Here is a 20178-nt window from a genome sequence, read left to right on the forward strand (position 1 = left end):
GACATAAGAAGTGGTTTATAATACCCACAAGTTCCTTCTGAAGTGAAGATAACAACTATTCAGAATAATGTTATTCCAAAGAGACAAAAACCTATGCCCATATCATCACCCCCTTCACCTTTCTAAGAGACAGATTATTGTGAATATTTTCATTACATAACTAGGACTATGCGACAATCATACTACCACAGGTAAACATACAAGTCTTACATTTCAGGCCACTCAATGAAAAAAGAGTAAATTATGCTGTTGAAATCAGATGTAAATAAACTCTCATTACTAACAACCTTTGCAATTCTGCTGATAACCCAGGGCCATCAAGCCTGGAGTAAGTACGAACAGCTAAATCAACAGCATGCCTGGCATCATGCTCATGTATTTCTCCAAAATTTTAATGAAAGAAGTAAAGTTTTTTAAAAATACATCATTATGTGATTGCAGAGCCTAAGGATATTAGCACTGTAACTGTCCATGGCAGTAAATCTATCTTTATTTTTATACTGTGAGGCATCACATGTATCGTTGTACTATATACATACCATAGGTATACTAAACACAGGATGCCAAAAGTATCAGAGAGCTTTCAAAAATAATGTGGTCACTTCTTCCTAAACTCTTTTGTGAACCACATGTGTTAGGGCACATAAAATGTAATGTTAACTGCAGTCTTAAGAGAAGTTGGCCACCTCTTCTGATTACAAATCCTTTTTTTTTTTTTTTGAGATAGAGAGACTAGAATTTGAAAGGCAATAGAAAATGTTAAATCTCATTTCATTTACTGTATTTTTTATTAATACATTTAGATTCTGTAGTTTCCCAAACACATAGTGGGGATCTCCAATTTCATATTGAAAACCAGCAACTAGTGGTAGTGTCTACTTTTATTTTAAATGAGACTGGACTATTCAAAACTGCTCATCCACTGTGTCATAAAACTTCCAAATAAATATTACTAGCTATAAAATGTTGATTAGTTGTTCCACACTCTGAAATAAAGCCCCATAAGCCCTGAACCTGCACATTTACATTGCACTTGCAGAAAATGAGCCCAAAATACAACCTCAAAGCAATGTTTTATTGTTGCATTATTGCCACATTAACAATTCCAGAAAATTTCTTTAACAATCATTTCATGGTAACCTCTGAACATCTGCTATGCTTGCATGTTATTGTAACATATTTATTTATTAAAAATGTATCAATAATCATCAGTATACAATCCAGGTCACCAGTTACAATTCTTTATTTCATGGAAGGTAATGCTTTGATAAGGACACCTATGAATAAACATGGCTGCCTTCCAACAATATATAGTATACTTTCATACAGAGACATTTTCTAACTTATAGGAATTCCTGCACTCTAAAAGCCACTAAAGCTATCTTGAGAGTCATATTTCACTGTAAAATATATTCATCTAAGCAAAGACAAAATTCAGATAGTCTATATATATACTGTATATATAGAATTAACACTCAAAGCATCCATGTTCCTAACTTTTAGTATTAAAATTGAAATGTGGTGTTGCTTTTGAAAGGTAGAAAGATACATTTGTACCTGCTAGATACAGATGAGAGGTATCCAGCCTACCTAGCTCTGTGCATCTACACAGAGGTACATGTCTTGTCTTCCTCTACGGGAGTCGAGAGGGATTGAGCTCATCTTATTGGAGATGCTTCTAATTGGTCAAATAAGTCATACCTACGCTATGCAAACTGCTTTGGCTATATCCTCACCATCTACAGTCTGGACACCGCTTCAGATGCAGATCCAGCACCAAAAGTGCTGAATCCACTCAGCTCATAGTGAGGCAGCAGCTACCAGATCAGGCAACTGTGATGATTTGCTGTTGCGCTGGCCCAGAAGGCTGACAGTTATTGTCTGTACTATTATTGAGGACAGCAAACAATGGAATCTCGTTCTGCAAACACTTCTGCCAGCAAATTAGCTCATGTAAATATTCCACGGGGTTCAACACTTCTATCCTTATTCATAAGTCACTCATGTGTGAATCGCTTGTATACTCATGAGTGGCTACCAAGGCCTCAGAAGAACTGCCATTAGAAACAAAATTATGCATATTCTCATATACAATAACTGCAATAAACAATGTTCATTCCTTAAGGCAAGGACAGCTATCTAATTAAACTGAAAATAAAGACTGCAGGTAAGGATTGTACAGCCTTCCTGRGTGCAGAATACATTTATCTACGCACATGAGGTGAAATTCCCTCCTTTGCAAAGCATCCTTTCTATTTCAAGCCTACTAAGAGATGGGCAGGTCATGTCCATTATACCCACATAAAGTCAGTTATTCCCGTTATGAAATGGGATATATTTCATATCAATTTTTTTCTTAATCAGTTACTCATAGGAAAACTAATTAATCTGTACTGTTTTAAAAATTCGTATTTTAAAAACTCTCACTATTCTTCTGTACTATTTGATTTTAAACATAAATGAGCTAGTAAAGCCCCAAGTGACCCCAAACTTCCACTAATTTGCCAGATGACTGACTGCAGCACTAGCTCAAGTACCCACCTTTTTTGAGGTTGTTAAAAGTTTTATAAACCTAGAGGATACAAAACCCTGTAGTGTATTTTTATTCAGTTAAAAACTGAAGTACACTTTAAAAATGTAGGTTAAATGTTTAAAAAAATTATTTTCACATGTTTTATAGACATGAGTTGTGGAAGCAAGATGATAGAGCTAAGTGATTTTGAACAGTGCAATCAAAAAGATTTAATCACATGATGAAACCTAATCAGATTGCTCTGTTTGCAAGGTAACTTTTTTTATTTCACTTCCATCATTACTTTCCTTATTCACAATGAAAAGACTAAGAAAAACATATGGCGCACAACAGAGGTTGGGTCATAAACACATTTACTAGTGATATCTCTTATTTTCCAACAACAACCTCAAACTGCAAGTTAAAAACAAACAAACACATTTTTCTCCAGTTTATTTTTAAGTTCAATTCTGGAAGTTCCTGAACTCCTTCAGCTTGCTATTGCAATTGAGAAATGATCACCTCATTAAAAATACAGCCCCCAGTAAGACAAATCAGATCACAAATGCATTGCATACAGCAGCAGGATTTCTGAAAATCTGATTTTTTACCCCTGTTCATACAGAGCTCAAAATGTGCAAAGCCTGCATGGAAAAAATTCAACAAGACTGGGTGAGTGCAATGTAGTATAATGAAGATTCAGCTGGATTTGTGCCCGCTTGAGAATATATTTGGATCCTTTTATCATCTTACTAGTTGAAATCAGATGGAACTGCTGCTGAAGTATTATGTCTTAGGATACTAAAGACCACAACAGGTCTACAAAATCAAGGCAACCAATTTCTATATGAAACAATACAAAACCAGCTCATTCCAGATGGTAAAAGTACCAGTACCAATGGGTTATTCTTCCTTACTGGTTTAGCATAAAAAAAACCTACATTAACTATGCGCTATTGTGATGCCAGAGCTAGAAGTTTTAAAATCACTAACCGCATTGTTCATTTTAAATTTTTACCTTTGCAGTAGAAGAGTCTTGTAAAAAAGGCAATTTGGAGAAACTGAAAACATCCCTGATCAACAAATACATAACAGAGAACAGGGAAATTTTCCATCTGGAATAACAACTGAACAATGTCTCCATTCTTATTAACCCTTGAGAGTTAACGTAAAAGAAATAATGTATTATTTCAGAGGCCAATTTTACTAATTTGGTAGTGTGAATCGTAAAGGGTGTTCTTCCATTCTTGAAAAGGTATTAATTGATGGCATTTTGGCTGAGATTTTGATGGAGAGCTCACTTGCGAGGTTGGTGGATGTGCTGTTTGACATGCTGCGGATGAGGGAGCTTTTCCACAGAAGGATGTGGTTTCTGGTGAGCCACCTGAGCTGCAGCCGGAGGGAAGTCCTTATCACCCTGTTTGAAGAACACACCAAGAAATCTTAAAAGCAAATTTAACGGGTCAAGTGGATGTAAGTTTTTTAAAAATGTAAAAAAAGCAGATGGAAGACAGTGTTGCATAGAATCTTAGAATCAGTAAGGTTGGAAGGGACCTCTGCAGATCATCTAGGCCAAAATCCCTGCTCAAGCAGGGTCACCTACAGCATGTTAAACAGGTTGCATCCAGGTAGGCCTTGAATATCTCCAGAGAAGGAGACTCCACAACCTCTCGGGGCAACCTGCGCCAGTGCTCCGTCACTCTCACAGGGAAGAAATTCCCCCTCACGTTCAGGCAGAACTTCCTGTGCTTCAATTTCTGCCCGTTGCCTCTTGTCCTGTCACACGGGACAACTGAAAAGAGTTGTAGCTCCATGTCTCTCTTGTACTGGGGAGCCCAGAAACGGATGCAGTACTGAAGATGAGGCCTCACCAGGGCTGAGGAGAGGGGCAGGATCACCTCCCTCCACCTGCTGGAAACACTCTTCCCAATGTACCCATTTTCCTGTTAATGCAGCATATGCCTAATAGGCATCCACCTCAGTACAGATGAAGGTCAAGGATATACACTAGTACCTATCTGCTACCCTGTCTTCACCATCTACTTGATTTGACACAGTCACAACATCTTACAGGTAACCACATTACACCCTAGTGAGAGCTGCCATGCAAGGCTGACACAAAAATGCTGTCACAACATGTAAGGCATGAATTACTGATCACATGATTAATGACTAGTTAATACTAATGTTTTATCTTATGGATTTCCAGGCCTTGCTTGCTGTTAAAATACAGGGAACAACTCCCAGAATTCCAGCTACCTCGAGGCACATATGGTACCTCACTATCTTGAAACACACATCATCACAGGCTGAAGAATCCCTCCTCATCAGAGATCAAATTATAGCAATAGACTTGCATGTAACTGCTTTCAAAGAAAATGAACATAGTAATATGTAGCTTAGGTATGGAAGGAAGATCCAATAATCCTTAAGTGCTTAAATTCAAAGTAAAACAGAAGTTATTTCAATAAATAGTTTCAATTTCACACTAAACCAAAAAGAATGCTCAAAGAGATTTAGACAAATATACAAAAATAAAGCACTTTCTCATAAAACAGCAAGCGGAATAAAGATTAATCTTACTCTGATCAGTGATAATTTTGAAAAGCTTACAATCATTTTTCTATGTCTGAAAGAAATCTAATAGTAATCTTACCCTTGCAATGACACCAGAGATGAACACAGTTGGTTTAGGTGGGCTGAAAAAGATAAGAAGGATTATTTTTATGAGTTGCTCAGAAGGTAAAAATCAAAAGTGGAACATATATATAATTTTTTAAAAAGCGTCATTCTTGGCAATTAACAAATGTTTCAAATAGACAACTCTTCAAATTTCCTTTACCATGCTACTTAGTATGCTTCAGCCACAAACACTGATACAGACCTGTGAGCTTTGGCTGCTATTATTTCAGGTTAACTGACAGAAAGCAGTGAAAGGCTAGTCCAACAATATTGTGTTCTTTACTTAAAGCTGAAAGTCTTGGTTTGTTTGTTTGTATTGTTTTCTTAATCCTCAAATTGCATATAAAAGCTGCCAGCAGTATTTTAGGCTTAGTACATTTGTATTATAAAAGATGATGAAAATAGTAGATGGGCTAAACTTACTGCTGTGATGGGGAATCAAATAAAATTCCAARTTTATTTCTGTCAGTCAAGTGAGTTAAGATTCTGAGTCTCAGAAAAAATATACACGCAATACTTTAATCACACTTTTTCAAGCAGATATTTACCTACTCCAATATACAAGAGAATGTCTGCAGTAAAATAACCAGTAAAAACCACAAAACAAACTCTGCCCTTGTTTTTTCATGCACAAACTTCCATTCATGCTAATAGAAACAAATTCAAGGACAAAATTCAACTCTGAAACCTGGTCAATACAAGGAATCAAATTCCCAGGGCCACTCATACTGAAGTGGTAATGCCTGCATGGAGGCCAAGAAGCAGACAGGCTGCCACACCTAATACTTCATCCTCAGCAGCGAAAGTTGCCATAACATCTAAACTCTAAATGCTCAGCAACTGGTCTTCTGGACAAGTATCACCACATATGAAGTCTGCAGCAGGGTCAAGACCAGCAGTTCCCCAAAATCTTTGCAACAGATGTACATCTTCCCCGAAAATATACAACCTGAGGCACTGCCAAAGGGAAGGAGGGTGTGCAGGCAAAGTCATACCCCCTCTGAGCTTGTCCATAAACACAGACTCACAGCAAGTGGTTCACAACATGGCCCATGAGAGGGTCCCCAAACCAGGATGTTACAGCTGATGAGGTTGGAACACAAACCAAATGATTTATTAGGGAATGACACTGATTATTATGACACACTTTACAACTACACAGTTTGTAAATATGATGTTACATGATGTTAAGGTGACAGTCAGCATGCTATTAGATCGTGATACAATGGTCTAATAAATATTATCTGAGCCCTGATTAAATCATGGTATTATYATATATCCTAACTCTTAGCAAGAGCCATCATTCCTTCTAGAAATTCGTAAAAGATCAAGGAGACAGGATTAGATCACTTACAGAAAAAGAGAGAAAGAAAGGAAGTTATGCTTCAAGAGATTTCCATTTAAGAGTACCAGCAATATTTCCTGTAATGACAAATAGAATTTTGATCGCTGCATTAGCACTACTTTAATTTAATTTTCTGTTACTATAAACTAATAATAAGGAAAGATCAATACTTAAACACACTCATTTTACCCTAATTGTACTGAGCCAATCAGTACATTATATTCTAGATGAGATTTCCTGTATGCTGAGTGACAAAATCAAAGAAATAACTCTAAGAAAACACACACGCACTGCAGCGGCTAAAGGTTCTGTTTATATACTTAACACTAGGACATTATAAAGCAAATGAACAGTAAATGGAGAAAAGATGTGTAGCAATTATCCTGTAACTATATATGGAATCCAGCCTTAATCACACTCAGAGAACCAGTTATTTGTTTGACATTATATTACTAAAAAGTTTTTTTCTTATTCTCTTACCATGACATTTCAGTGTTCACTGTGCTTGGATGATGCATGAAATCCAAGTAAGTATCTCCCGAAAAGAGCCTGTGTTTGCTGAACATGGTATAGACTATTGCTTACCACCATACTTTGCAGTAAGTTCAGCCCTTACTGCCAAGTTCTTAAACCACGCGTTTCTGTGGACCAAGATTAGCTCCCAGGAACACAGTTTCATAACCACACTCCAAGGCATCTCATGAGATTGTAGCACTCCAGCATCACTCACTRTCTTTCTGAAGAACCCACCAAAACCAGAAAATGGAAAGTATGTGCAGCCTAGTATTGCTACATTGTAAAACAATTTCAAGTGCTTTAAATTTGATTGGTGTTTTATGCAAACCACAACCTACATTTCTAGTATTTTATAAGCTGTGATAGTTGCTTTGAGGATATACTTAACCTGATGAAAATTGGTTTGACAGATGCTCTTTTGAAGATGCAGCATTCGTTTGTCGAGGCATCAGTAAACAAGAAAGTGAAAAAGTATTACTTTCTGACCAGAAGGGAACTCTTGTATACATACATGGACCTTTAAAGCCATTTAATTGGCATATTTATTTAAAGTTAAATATCAGCCACAGCTGATACTGCGTAAGGAATATATGGGCATATTTGCAAGACTACTTTGCGTGTTTGTAAATACTTGCAGAACAAACACTCATTTTATTATAACATAAGGAGCAAAAGAGCACATCTATTAAGATCTGAATGTTCAGAGAACTTACTCTGATTTTACATGTGTAACACTGTTAGAGACTGCACCTGTTTAACATCAGTATCTCTACTGGATACGTTTATCCTGACAGTATTCAAATAAAATAAAGACTTCTACTATGTCAAATGCTAAAGCTTAAAGAAGGTCTTTATCTGTCATTGCAAGTAAATCTCAAAGAAGATTGGACACTTGAAAAGCTCATTAACTAGATGAAATGAGGCATTAATAATACTAAAATCTTACATCTTCACCTTAGAGGGATTGGTGGAACTCCAGTCTGAGAAAGATACCGTAAAGACGGTAAAGACAATGACATTGGATTACTGTGACATTTCCTACAGGCCATAGAAAATACACAGGGAAGATGATGATTTTTCTTACTCTATTTAAAAGAGAATCTGAATAAATTAGCTTTCTTAGTAGTGAATATTCACAGTCATTAACTGTATCTTTGTACATCCCCGCAGCTCCGCAGGGAAGCARTGCCTGCTGCTGCTCTCCTGCTTGCAGCGCCCAAACTGCACGCCACACTTACTCAGTGGACAGGGTCCGAGTCCAAGGCTCTGCTTCCAGGGGCTGCTGGAGCGGCAGCTCTGATCTGGAGCAAGGACTATCACCATACTTCAAAGTGCAATTGGGAACAAGTGCCTATTTTTAAACTAACTACGAAGCTGAACTGTAAATGTACTTCTCTACATCTACATTAACTATAAAGGCTTGTGAAAGGGAAACACGCAGCGCAAAAGGCTAGTGCTGTGTTCACTGAGGATCACAGAATCAAAAAAAAAAAAAGATAAGACAAATCAAGAACAGAAAAAAACAATGGTAAATACAGTATCTCATAGTATTACTTCATTTAAAGTATCTCTTTCAATCCAGGAATACCATCACAGAAGAATTAGAGCAGAAATAAAGATGGAAGAAATAACTGTGAGAGCATAGACAACCTTCTATATGTGGAAAGGGCTAAGATCTATTTGTATGTAATATATAAAATAGTGGAGAATTTTGTTCCCATGTACATTCTTTACAGTCTAAATAGAAAGCATCACTCAAAGAAAACAAAAGACATACATTTAAAATGAACAAYAGCAGATACCTTTAAAATACCACAAAATTAAATGCAAAACTTCCTGAAAATATTGCAGTGTTAAGATCAAGAGTTTAGCAAGATTCAAAAACAGACATTTATACGACTTAAACACATTCACATCAGTTAGGATAAAAACGTGTARAAGTTATACAAATTCTGATGCTCTGGGGCTCAAGTTAATCTTAAACTGATATGGACTACAAAGAAATTTCTTCTGTGTGGAGGCTAAACTTTGATATGTCATTATCCTTTCTGGTTTCAATTAAATATCACAGGAGATTATTTTCCTAATACATCGGATTCATTCAAAATTCATCTAAGCATTGTAAGTCAAGGTAGAAGCAGTCTCAAGATTCCTAATATGCCAACATTTAAGCAGGTTAGCCTACTTAAAAAAGGATGGAGCCACACAGATGCAAGTCTCCTGCTAGGCTGCAAGATTTTTAGTCACAATAGATATAAAAACAGTAAACATTCTAAAACTACACTCATCTTCTGAATGCAAAGAATTTACATGTTTGTCTTTTCACGTATGTGTGAGGTAACTGTATGCCTTGTTATGAGTACCATCTTCTACTGTTTAAGGGAACCTGGCAAACTGAGACACACGAAAAAATGAACAGCGGGGTGCTTTTCTAAGACTTAGGAACCACAAATAATGTTATAATTTTGAACAACCAAAAAGTAACAATGGAACCTGTAATGTGGTGTTTCCTTGTCTTAATCAAATTGTTCACTGGTGTGAACAGAGACCTGTAAGTGGCCTCTTCAGTTATGGAATATAAAAGACAAATTCCAGCTAAAAGTTGTGAACTGAAGAGGTTCTAAATACAAGCTGCAACACCAGCACTCATTAACAAGTTGCTTAGGCAAGGAAAGTGAAAACCACATATTAAATAGTATGAGATACAATTACCCACTGATCCCCCAACTCTTAACCAATCAAAGCAGGCTGAAGTTTGGCCATTTTACGCTTTATTAAACTATGCTCTGCAATAATATTCAGTATATTAATAGAAAGTTCTCCAGATGTCCTAAGCAGAAGTTTTACCTTCAATCAACAAGATTTTAGACTTTAATCCTGCCCTTATCTTTCTGGAATTAAAGGTATTCTGCTGAGTCATCCAAATCGTCTAGCTTAATCTTCAAGGTTGCTTGAGAATTCATATTTTCTGGTTATAAAATATGAGAGTTACCAATTCTTTGATTCAGTTTAGTGCCTCTTTAAGGATGTCCAGATACATCCTTATAGGAGTTCTCATCTGAATTTACTTGGTTGCCTTTGATTTTGGCAGTCTGTGAAAATAAATTGTGAGGTGATTAAAAACAAGCTGAGATGATTAAAAACACATCTCTCAGCAATAGGGTAAGAACAACAAGCACACTGCTCATCAGCTGGGCTGTAATACTTTCCAGTTGGTTATAATGCATTTAGGTTATTAATTTTCTGGACGAAAAGTAATAATTAGCCTGACTGACTACCAGAGGGAAATATTCTAGTTGACTGCACAGAGCCATACAATATCTGATATTCTATGATAATTTATCCTGTTGAGGTCATTTATTTATCTGCCATAGTCATGCTTTCAAACCTTTAAGATCACTCACAGGATGCCACAGGATGGCACTGTTGAACCTCTGAGGATTGTGTATGGTAACTACAGAACAACCTCAAAGAAATCCAGGTGCTGTGGCAAATACTAAAACAAGCTAAAGCAATGCTTCCCTTTGATGCAAAATCTTGATGAAATGCAGTATATATACACAGACAAATTCATACACATCTACAGTTGCTATTTTTGGAAAACAATTTTCTTGTCCCTGTGTATCAGTCTGCATTCCAATAAATCCCATSAGATAGTTTCCACCCTTCTAAATTGTTCTTCTTCCAATGAAGACAAAATTAATGAAATTTCATGAGTCTTAAGGAARAACTTAATGCCCTATCAGGGTATTTTAACATCTATTTGTTCTGCTATTCACCTACAAGCAAATTGGGTTCCTAATCTTCTAATGAGATGGTAAATAACTGCCTATCATATTTAATTGCAACTGACATTCCTTATTCCTACATTCACTGTCAACTTATTGCAGCATATGGCCTGCTTAATCTCACCAGCCTCTCATTCATCTTTGTTTTTAGTGCATTTATTAGCCACAAGAGAAATTTCTTTAAGAAAGATATTCACCATCTCTTACTTACATTGTTGTATATAACATTGCTATCAGATAGTAAATTTATTTCCTTTCTTCCTCTGATCACCTGATGATCTTCCTTTGAAGATTTAAGTATTTGACCTTTTCCATAAACTCAGAGAATTTATAAATAATTCTAATTCTCCCTCTGCTAGTTCATTAATAAGGTTCAACTTGGTCATCCTAGTATCACCACAGCTCTCAGTGAACACTAGTGACAAACTTTGCACAGGCAGTAGCTGCAGCATTAGCCTACTATTGCCACTTAACTGTGGAAAAACGATAGCTGTGAAAATTGACATTAAGCACATAGTATTTTAATGATGACAAAATCCAAAGAAAGCTCTAAAATAAAGAATGAAGTAGGGCAGGCTTTAAACATTCGCAAAATGGCCAGCACAGATCATGGTGCACAGGGGAGGGAGGGAGAGGACTAAGTCTGCCAAGCATTAGTCACTTGCTGAAGTACATCTCTGTAATGTTCCCACAATGCTAACAAGCTCCCACCCTGAGAACAGAAAGACAGTGGACCTTGCCTGCAGAGTCTCAAGTACCAGGACACGTCATTCAATTGAGGCACTACTGTAGCTCCTCCATCTCCCAGCAGCTAGAAGTTGGGGTAGAATTAGAAAAAAGCTGTGACACTGTGCTAGGAATATATGATGCAGTACAATAAAAGAAACACGTAAGGTACAAGTGAATGAGAACGCTAAGATCTTCTCATTTGTATCTTCCTGCTCTGGACCATTCAAGTCACATATTCACCTTGCTTTCCTACCTGTTTCAAGCCACTGTGCCTTCAGTAGAAGTATACCTTCCACTCTCCTACTGCTTTGCACAATGAAATGCACAAGTTTCTTTCTACTGCAAACTAAAAACCTACTCCAGGCACAAAAAGACACATGCATRTATGTGTCTGTATGTGTATAAATCCCATGTCATCTTCCACATGGTCCACCCTATTAACGAGGAGCCTCCTCAATCCAATTTCACACTTTTCATTCTATCTGATTTCCACTCTGTTGTAACACCCCTACTGTGCCTGGAAGCTCTCCAAAGCAAAAACAGACTAAAACCAGCCTGCCTTGCTATTTCCATGTACATTCACAGCTCCCCTTGCAGCAGAGCAGATAATGACGAAGTTCATGCACATTTCAATGAGCACTGAGTATGACGAAGGTATGGGGGCATCTTGGAAGCTCAGGAATACAGTCTTGCAGTATTGGATCTCATTTGGAAGATTGGGAGTGCAAACTGCATTGGCCAGGAACTTGCTTTACTTTAACCCTGCCAAAGTTATTGATGCTATTCTCCTTATTCTCCAGTGATAAGTGGCATGCCTAGAGAGAAAAATCTTAAGGATAAAAGACTAGTGGGTCTTTGAACCTGAAATTCCTCTTAATCAGACGTAGAAAACAAGTGAAATATTCTTTTAAGATACAATCTTACATTTAAAGATCATAAAGGGGCAACAGAAGACAGAACTAAAGATTTTAACTTAATAGCTTAATCTTAATACTAAAAAAAAACCTAACTAGCCTCTACTAAACTTAGCCAAGATAGGTTTTTAATGTGACAAAAGTCCTCTAAAAGGAATTCTGACAAGAATGGGGTTTTGTTTAAGTGAACTTTGAGAAATTCAATTCCTCCGCAGAGCAGAGGTGTCAGCTCAATGGCAGGAAGCAACTACTTTGCTCCTCTGCTGCCACTGCTAAGCTTGCTGCTGAATCATGCAGGTAGGAATGGCAGAATCGGCATTTTTCATCCAGAAACGTCCTGCCTCCTGAACAGAATCAAAAAAGATTGCTTCTTCCTTTCATACTTATCTTAAGGGCTTAATCCAGAGGGTCAACATTTGATATTACTGAACTGAACTGCAAAACATCCGCTAATGTCAAAGGGACTGGAATTTGGCATTAAGAAAATACACAGAAAATAACCCCRAAGAAATCAATAGAAATGGGGATTAAAAGCATTACAATCAAAGGATTTCAAGAGGAGTTTTTAGGTGGTAAACTTTCATGCTGTGTGAAATAGAAGTCTAGCTTTGTAAGTGATAATAAAAGCTGTGACAGTGTAAATGGGTAACAGATCAACGTGCTGTAGATCTGAATATGGTTATATAATAGTTACTTTCARTAGGATGTAGAAATCTAAGGCAACYACAAAGTCTTGAAAGTCAATACCACTAGTGATTTTTCTCTTCATCTAACAAAAACATCTTCTAGTTCAGTCTGTTAGATCTCTCACATCCCTGTGTTTCATTTGATTAAATGGCTTTTAATTGYGTTAATAATAGCTAAACCAGTTCATTTCCTTAAAAAGAACCTGAAAAATAACAGCTGTAATCACCTGGCAATATTAACTTTTTACCACACAGAATCAAACAGCCACCTGCTTATACAGATCAGTTTCTTTGAAGAGTGAAAATAAAACAACTATGCACAATAGTTGCACAGTCCCAGAATTTACCTTTATTAAACAGCAGTACAGCTGTTGGTATGTTATACTGGTAGTTTGCATTAGTGGTCTTTTAAACTGGCAGCTTCTTCACAGAAGACAACAGAAATAAGGATTGTATATATCAAACAATTGAAATGTAAAGATGATGGAAGTTTCCTCAGAAAGAACACTCCTGTGAAGATGACACAAACATGACACATTTCACCTTCTCCACTACCTAGTGGCACAGTTCTGGCTGCAGAGCTGTCTCAAGTTATGTTTGTGTAATTCTAGTTGAAGGATGTCCTGAGCAAGAACACAGTTTCTCCAAAACAGCTGCCTAGAGGTAGTACCTCTGGTCACTGTCTGGATATTATAACAAGTGACATTATAATAATGGGAGTTGTTTAAGAAATCATTATCTTCACCTTTACAATCAGCAACAATGTACAGAACTAAAACATACTTCTTATTACAAAAATAAATTGCATCTACCTAAGCACCAATTTAGGTTAAATTAGCAACAAATGCTTTTCTGCAGATCCCTTGATGCTTTTGTGCATTTCAAAAGGTCATTTCTGTCATCCTACGTGTACTCAGATACGAACTTCAACATTTTAATTAAAGAGTTTTTTTATTTCCTAATGAAACAGGATATAGCTTTTATAGAACTCCATTAACATGCAAATACAGAGATCTCTCCTGATTCAGTAGGTCATTTTTACTCTGCATAGTTCAACAGAGTAATGGAGTCCCAGTTACATCAGTGTAAAAATTAATAGAAACATATGACACTGTAATCCTGGATTTYCAAGCAATTAAAAACTGGAAATATTAATTGCCACAGTAAGCACACCTTCTATAATACAACCAGGTGTGCACATTCATAAAGGGTATGGGACCTGACTTCCCATAATATGATGTGACTGTTGACAGCTTATTCTTTTCAAAGCTTCAAAATYTGAAAAAATATTTTGTACACATAGCAAACCTTTCCACTACAAAAACCTATTTCCCATTTTTAATCTCTTGGTTCCATTATTTTTCTTATTTCCCTTTCCTCCATTCCATACTCCCCTCCATTTCTATTACCCCCATTCTACTCCCTAGACAGCTGGGGCTTGCAGCTAAACAATTGTGTTATCTTTATTTTAGGAATTCAGYATAAAACACTACTCCATTTAGAATTTTTAGAAAAGCAAGCAGTTGAAGGGAGCTCAACATCTGCAGGAGCAGGAAGCAAAGGAAAAATTTTAATGGTGKTTTTTTGGTAGAGGGGAGCTACTGATCCTGCTGCCTTCCTCTCCCCTCAGCACCACTATCCACTTCTAACACAGCTTCTTAACCCAGTACACTCTTCACATAGCCAAGAACGGCTAGTACTCAAACTGATAGTTTCTCGCTTGTTTTTAAGGCTACCACCCTAACTRTGCACAATGACAAGTTAATCAATCATCAAACTGTTTACATTCTAAAGAGTGATAGCTTTGCATAACAAATCCCCAACCCTGTTGCTTTCCTGAAAAAACCCATCTCTGTAACCTGCAACATATTTACTTCCTATCTGATAGAAAATATCAGGAATTTGGAGCTTACAGCAACAAATTCTGCTGCAGGTTGTACTGTGAGATGATGCACTCCCTTTTTCAGCTGACTTTATATTATTTAGAAAAAGCTGAAAAACTGCAATGAGGAGTCTCAAAAATACTTCAGAGAAGCCCTATTACTCTGCATCTTAACCTTATTTCTCTACGTCAACAACTCAGGGAGAAAATTATTTACAGATACACTGGTCAGAAATGGTTGTGCCCTAGAGACATACGGTTATAGAGAATGGTTATCCACTGAGAAAGGATTCAAATAGTTAACCTGATTGCATAAGGAAAGTGCATCACGAAAGAAAGTAAAGAGCAAGAGGGATATAGGCAGGAGAAATTGCGCAGACAAAAATACCTGTATCTGAGAAAGGTCTTGCACTCCCATCAAGGCTCTAAATTTTGATCTGGTAACTTGTAACAYAGATAAATCTTAAAAACTGGGCATTGAAAAAATCTGGATTTTCATTAACTGAAAATTAGGGATATTACTTGAATTTATTATTTGGATGAGGCAAAAATTCTGAAATATAAAATAGAAAAGGTCAATGGAAAACAAAAAGGCTAGGTGCAACAACCGTATCCTTAGGGAAATGGTGTCTATCTGTGGTCACTTCCTCCCAGTCTCACACTGATTACCAGAATATGTTCCAGATGGTAGGTGCAAATGGAGTGTTGATGCAGGACCACATTTCAGCCTGCTTCTCAACCAGCATAATGCTGAGATCCTACAAAAGTCTAGTTTCTTGAGGGAGCTGAAAAAACAACCAGGTGGACTGCTAAAGGGTTTTGGTCAAAACATGATATTTATGCTTATGAACCCAAAATAAGAATGCAAGAATACAAAATAATACAGATTATTGCTTGCCTTTGAATTTACCTATAATCCTCTTCTCTCATTCTTTTCTGAGATGGCATTTTATATACTGATATATATAAACTTTCCACCAGCAGACAAGTTTGCATATTCTTTCCATGTCAAATACCTAACCATTCACTGAGCTCATTACCACCAGAAAAGCAAAAAAGACCAGGTGTAAACATCCTTAATTTATTAAACGACCAAACAATTTTCTAATTTTCATTCTCTGTATTTATGAAAAAAATTGCATTAACCAATGTGACATACCTATTATTAGCCCGCACATTCGAAAAGAGGACACCTCTACTGTATACTTGCTCTGAATACCTGCTATTATGACATTAAAATTGACAGAAGGGTATTGGGCTCCTGTCATATTTATTTAAAATCTTTATAGAGAAGTTCCCCATGGAGATGTACCCTAGGCACGCAGATGACAGCAATCCTACTGCTGAAACATAATGGCCACCTGCAAACTGAGATTTAATTTCACTTTTGTCCATCGGAGGGCTCTCTTCTAGCCACCTTCAGTTGAGAAGAGAGAAATTTCCCAAAATTTTACCATAGTGATTTTCTTTTATTATTGTAACATATCAAGGGAAGTAGAAAGTAAGAAACTCTACAGGAGCTTTAAGCAAAAAAGCAAAGCTTTGTTATGAAGCTCTCCTGTGCAGAACAGTAACACTTCCTGATGCAGCATGGAGAAGATACTAGCATCACCCACAACTCAGAAAATCCACAGTGCAATCATGCTACTTGATTTGTGAGGGGAAATAAGAAAGAGAATGGGTCCATTTTTCCATAGGACCAGAGAGCTTAGGTACTGCTGAGAAAATATCGTGAACGATTTCCTGTGTGACAGGCCTAGATGACAGGACAGGAAGAAAATCCAGCTAGGTGGTACTTGCTACACGAACTAGGGACCAAAGCCTGCAGGCTCAGATGTATTCCCACTACAAAGTAACTAGGATGGCCACTGAAAACCCAAATGTCAAAAGTGGAGATCACAAACATCCTGCAGGCAACAATTAAACTGCCTGCTATGTCCAAAATGGGGTAAAGAATTCTTACCCAGAGAATGGAGGAGTGGATCCAAGAGGATTCATCACAATGACAATAGCTAATGACTATCAGCTATTAACAAGGGCTGGGGAAAGAGAAGCCAACACTCTTATACGCAGGCGCACATAGCCCATCAAAAATTCAGCATGCTAAATGTCAATATAAAAGGAAACAAGCAAATATCCAATGCTAGTTTTGCCAGAAATTTGAAAACAGGGAGTTCAATCCATCTTTGACCTCATCAATGTTTGGGAAAATACAGTCCTACGCTGTAAGCTAAGAAACTGTTATTTTACTTAACATAAAAAACAATATTGACTTAATYGTATGAAGCCTTGAGACATTTTGATATTTCACATTCATAATACRCTTTTAAATACTAATCTGTAGAATTGCTCACCAGAGAGTTTCTGTTTGAAATATGTTGCTTGAATTCTTGCAAAAAACTACCTCAAAATTTCTTGTGGCTGTCAGAGGCAAAAAGGCAGAGAATCCTGATGAGCTGAGAGACACCTTAGCCTTTGATCCTGCTGCTAAAATTAAATTTATTCACCTTTCCAAATATAAGGGAGGTGTATCATCATAATCGTAATTATATACACATATAATTATGCATATATCATATATGCATATGTGCATATTCAAAGCAACTTAGAATTACTAATGAGAAAAGTATATTGTTGTAAGAAAGACAAACAATAGAGAAGGTATGAAAGAATACAATGCAGAATGCTATTGACTTGCCCATGAAGTGTTTTGATGTAGACACAGTAGGGTATCAGTAATAGGCATATTGCCATGGGCTTACTATCTGATCCAAAAAGATGAAGAAATCATGATCTTGTTAAATGAACAAAGGAAGAGAACATCTGCACACAAATATTTTTTTCCTCTCCCTCTGTAGGGATGGGTTGACCTCCTATAYGTGTATATTATCTCCCTCCCACATTTTGTTAATATCACAAGAGGAAATGATCCAAGTGTTCTGTAGTCGATGTAGAGAGAAGGAGCACTTCTTTCATGCTACCAAAAGACAGCGCAAAACAGGTATTTGCAGCTCCAGCAAAAACAGTCATAAACCATCAATAACAAACCACTAAACATCTATGTATGAGGTTTGGTACCTCTGCTCTTCCAGAACCCCAGTTTCCATATAGCTCACTAGAGATCCTCAATTTTTTTTTTTTTTACGAATTGCAAGCTTGTAACTTGAAGCATTTGAAACAGGAAGCCCCCAGCAGGAGAAAAACGGATGGGAAATCCCACCATCTGTCCTGTTCTGGCATGTTATAACCACAATATAAGTGATATACCTATATTTGTGTCAAAGGCTCAAAATTYGACATTACGTGAGCCAATTAACTATTAAGAAAGCACACCTTRAGCGCTCAGAGTAGTTCTTACCTCAGTAGTTCTTAGAGCTCAGAGACTGGCAAGCAGTCTCTTATAACCTTTGCATCAACCAAAGAAGGTTCAAAAATTCTCATTTTGACTTTATCTAGTGCCATCTCACTGCCATTCTTACCATATGAAGCAATTTGATCAGCTGTTATTACATTCCTTCTAGGTGCGTGCCTAATCTTTAGGAACAAATTCATTAAAAACTTTTTTTTAAATGGAGATGCATTATTTAGAACTTCATGAAGGCTCTCCTTCCTGACAGAAAGGCTTGCAATTATTTCAGCTAGGTCAGGTGTTGGATCAGATCAAGACATTAATATATCAAAGTAAAGCTGTAACGTAATAGTGTTTATGTCCTTGGGGCGGGGGGAGGGGGGGGCAGAAACTAAGGAATACTGGTGTGATAGCTCAGCTACTATGCACATAAAACTGTAATACCTAAATCCGGACTTGGAAGTCTTGATGTTTAGATTAATACACTCAGGTGTATTTTTCAAAATGATAAGACAGGCAGTTTCACTTGATTTAAACACAACACTATCTCTGAATATTGAGTCAAGAGTCTCAAGTAGGGCACTTACACTTSAGTGTGGTGTACACACACCACTTCTGAATTTTCAAATGTAACTTGGCCCCAATAATCACTGTCAAAGAAGCATGATGGCAATGGAACCATCTCATGCCTCACCTACATTATCCTTGAKGATAAAGTGAGAAGAATTTGAGGACAAATGCATTGATTAAACAGGAAAGAATGTAAGTAAGAGCTGGTCGTTCACCACCTCACACATGATCTTGATTTTGTGCCTAGTCTACCATTTTTTTTTATAAACTATTTGGCTATAATTATAAATAAATACAACACTGTAAGATGTGGACTTAACTCAAGAGATCATAGTCCTCTTAAGTACAAAACAGGCAAAGAAAGCACAGGCCAACGCAAACTGCTGTGACCTTATCCCTGACCTGCACTCCAGAGTCCTCCCTGGTGGTTTGRCTGACTGCTAGCTTAGGCTCTGTTAGCAGTGTTAACAAACAGACAGTTGGCCACAGACAATACMCAGAATACCACAGTGATGCAGTGGTTCAGTGCTCAGAGCAGGATCTCTGGAGGTTCAAATGTCCATGGCAATCTGCAGCATGTTTCACTATGAGGATTTTTGGCTTCTTCTTCCTTTGTGGAGTATGCCACTGTATATCCATATTTTTTGCACAGACACATACACATACGCTTGTCTCCCACTGGAACTTTGTTGAGTAAAGCTGTGATTCAAYAATTTGGTCCAGGAGTTGTACAGAGAACCAAGAGGTAGTTCCTAGTTGCCCCATTTGTACCATCTGGATATGTCTACACAATGTTTCACGCTGAAAAGGCCACGCGACTTTACTGCATCACCCAGTCTCTGGCAGGAGCTTCTCCTGGAGTACTACAAATACTCATTTCTGGCCTGTAAATACCCCTATTAACACAGTTTATAAAGCAGAACTGTCTTCAATGATCCTGCAGCTCATTTTGGAGGACTACAAGAACCGTCTAAAGGACGGCACAAACACCTAAATAGCMAATAAAACAAATTACCGGGTTGTAATTATGGAGAAGTCCATTCAGGCCAAAAGTTGCACACAAGATCTTTTGGTGCTTATGAACATGGGCAATTTGTTTCAAACAAAGGAAAGAAGAAAACAAAATTTTTACTCTACTGSGAGTTTCTGTTAAGTGCTTCAAGAAAATAAAATTATATGTAAAGGTGGTACTGAAACACCAGAAT

At 37.2% G+C, this 20178-nt stretch overlaps 1 protein-coding gene across 1 annotated transcript in view; it reads right to left on the reverse strand.

The window, feature by feature from the left end:
• Positions 1-1054: 1054 nt before the first annotated feature.
• The window catches only part of DAP (death associated protein), a 47851-nt gene continuing 28727 nt past the window's right edge, over positions 1055-20178 (reverse strand). The window contains exons 3-4 of the mRNA XM_085307072.1: positions 5169-5211; positions 1055-3929 (exon numbers count right to left, since the gene is read on the reverse strand). Of these exons, the coding sequence (XP_085163198.1) occupies positions 3810-3929; positions 5169-5211 (163 nt within the window). The 3' untranslated portion in view covers positions 1055-3809. The remainder of the gene's footprint in view (positions 3930-5168; positions 5212-20178) is intronic.

The sequence above is a fragment of the Rhea americana genome, unplaced genomic scaffold (genome assembly GCF_003343005.1).
Source record: "Rhea americana isolate MKP2758 unplaced genomic scaffold, rheAme1 scaffold_251, whole genome shotgun sequence".
NCBI classification, from domain to species: Eukaryota; Metazoa; Chordata; class Aves; order Rheiformes; family Rheidae; genus Rhea; species Rhea americana.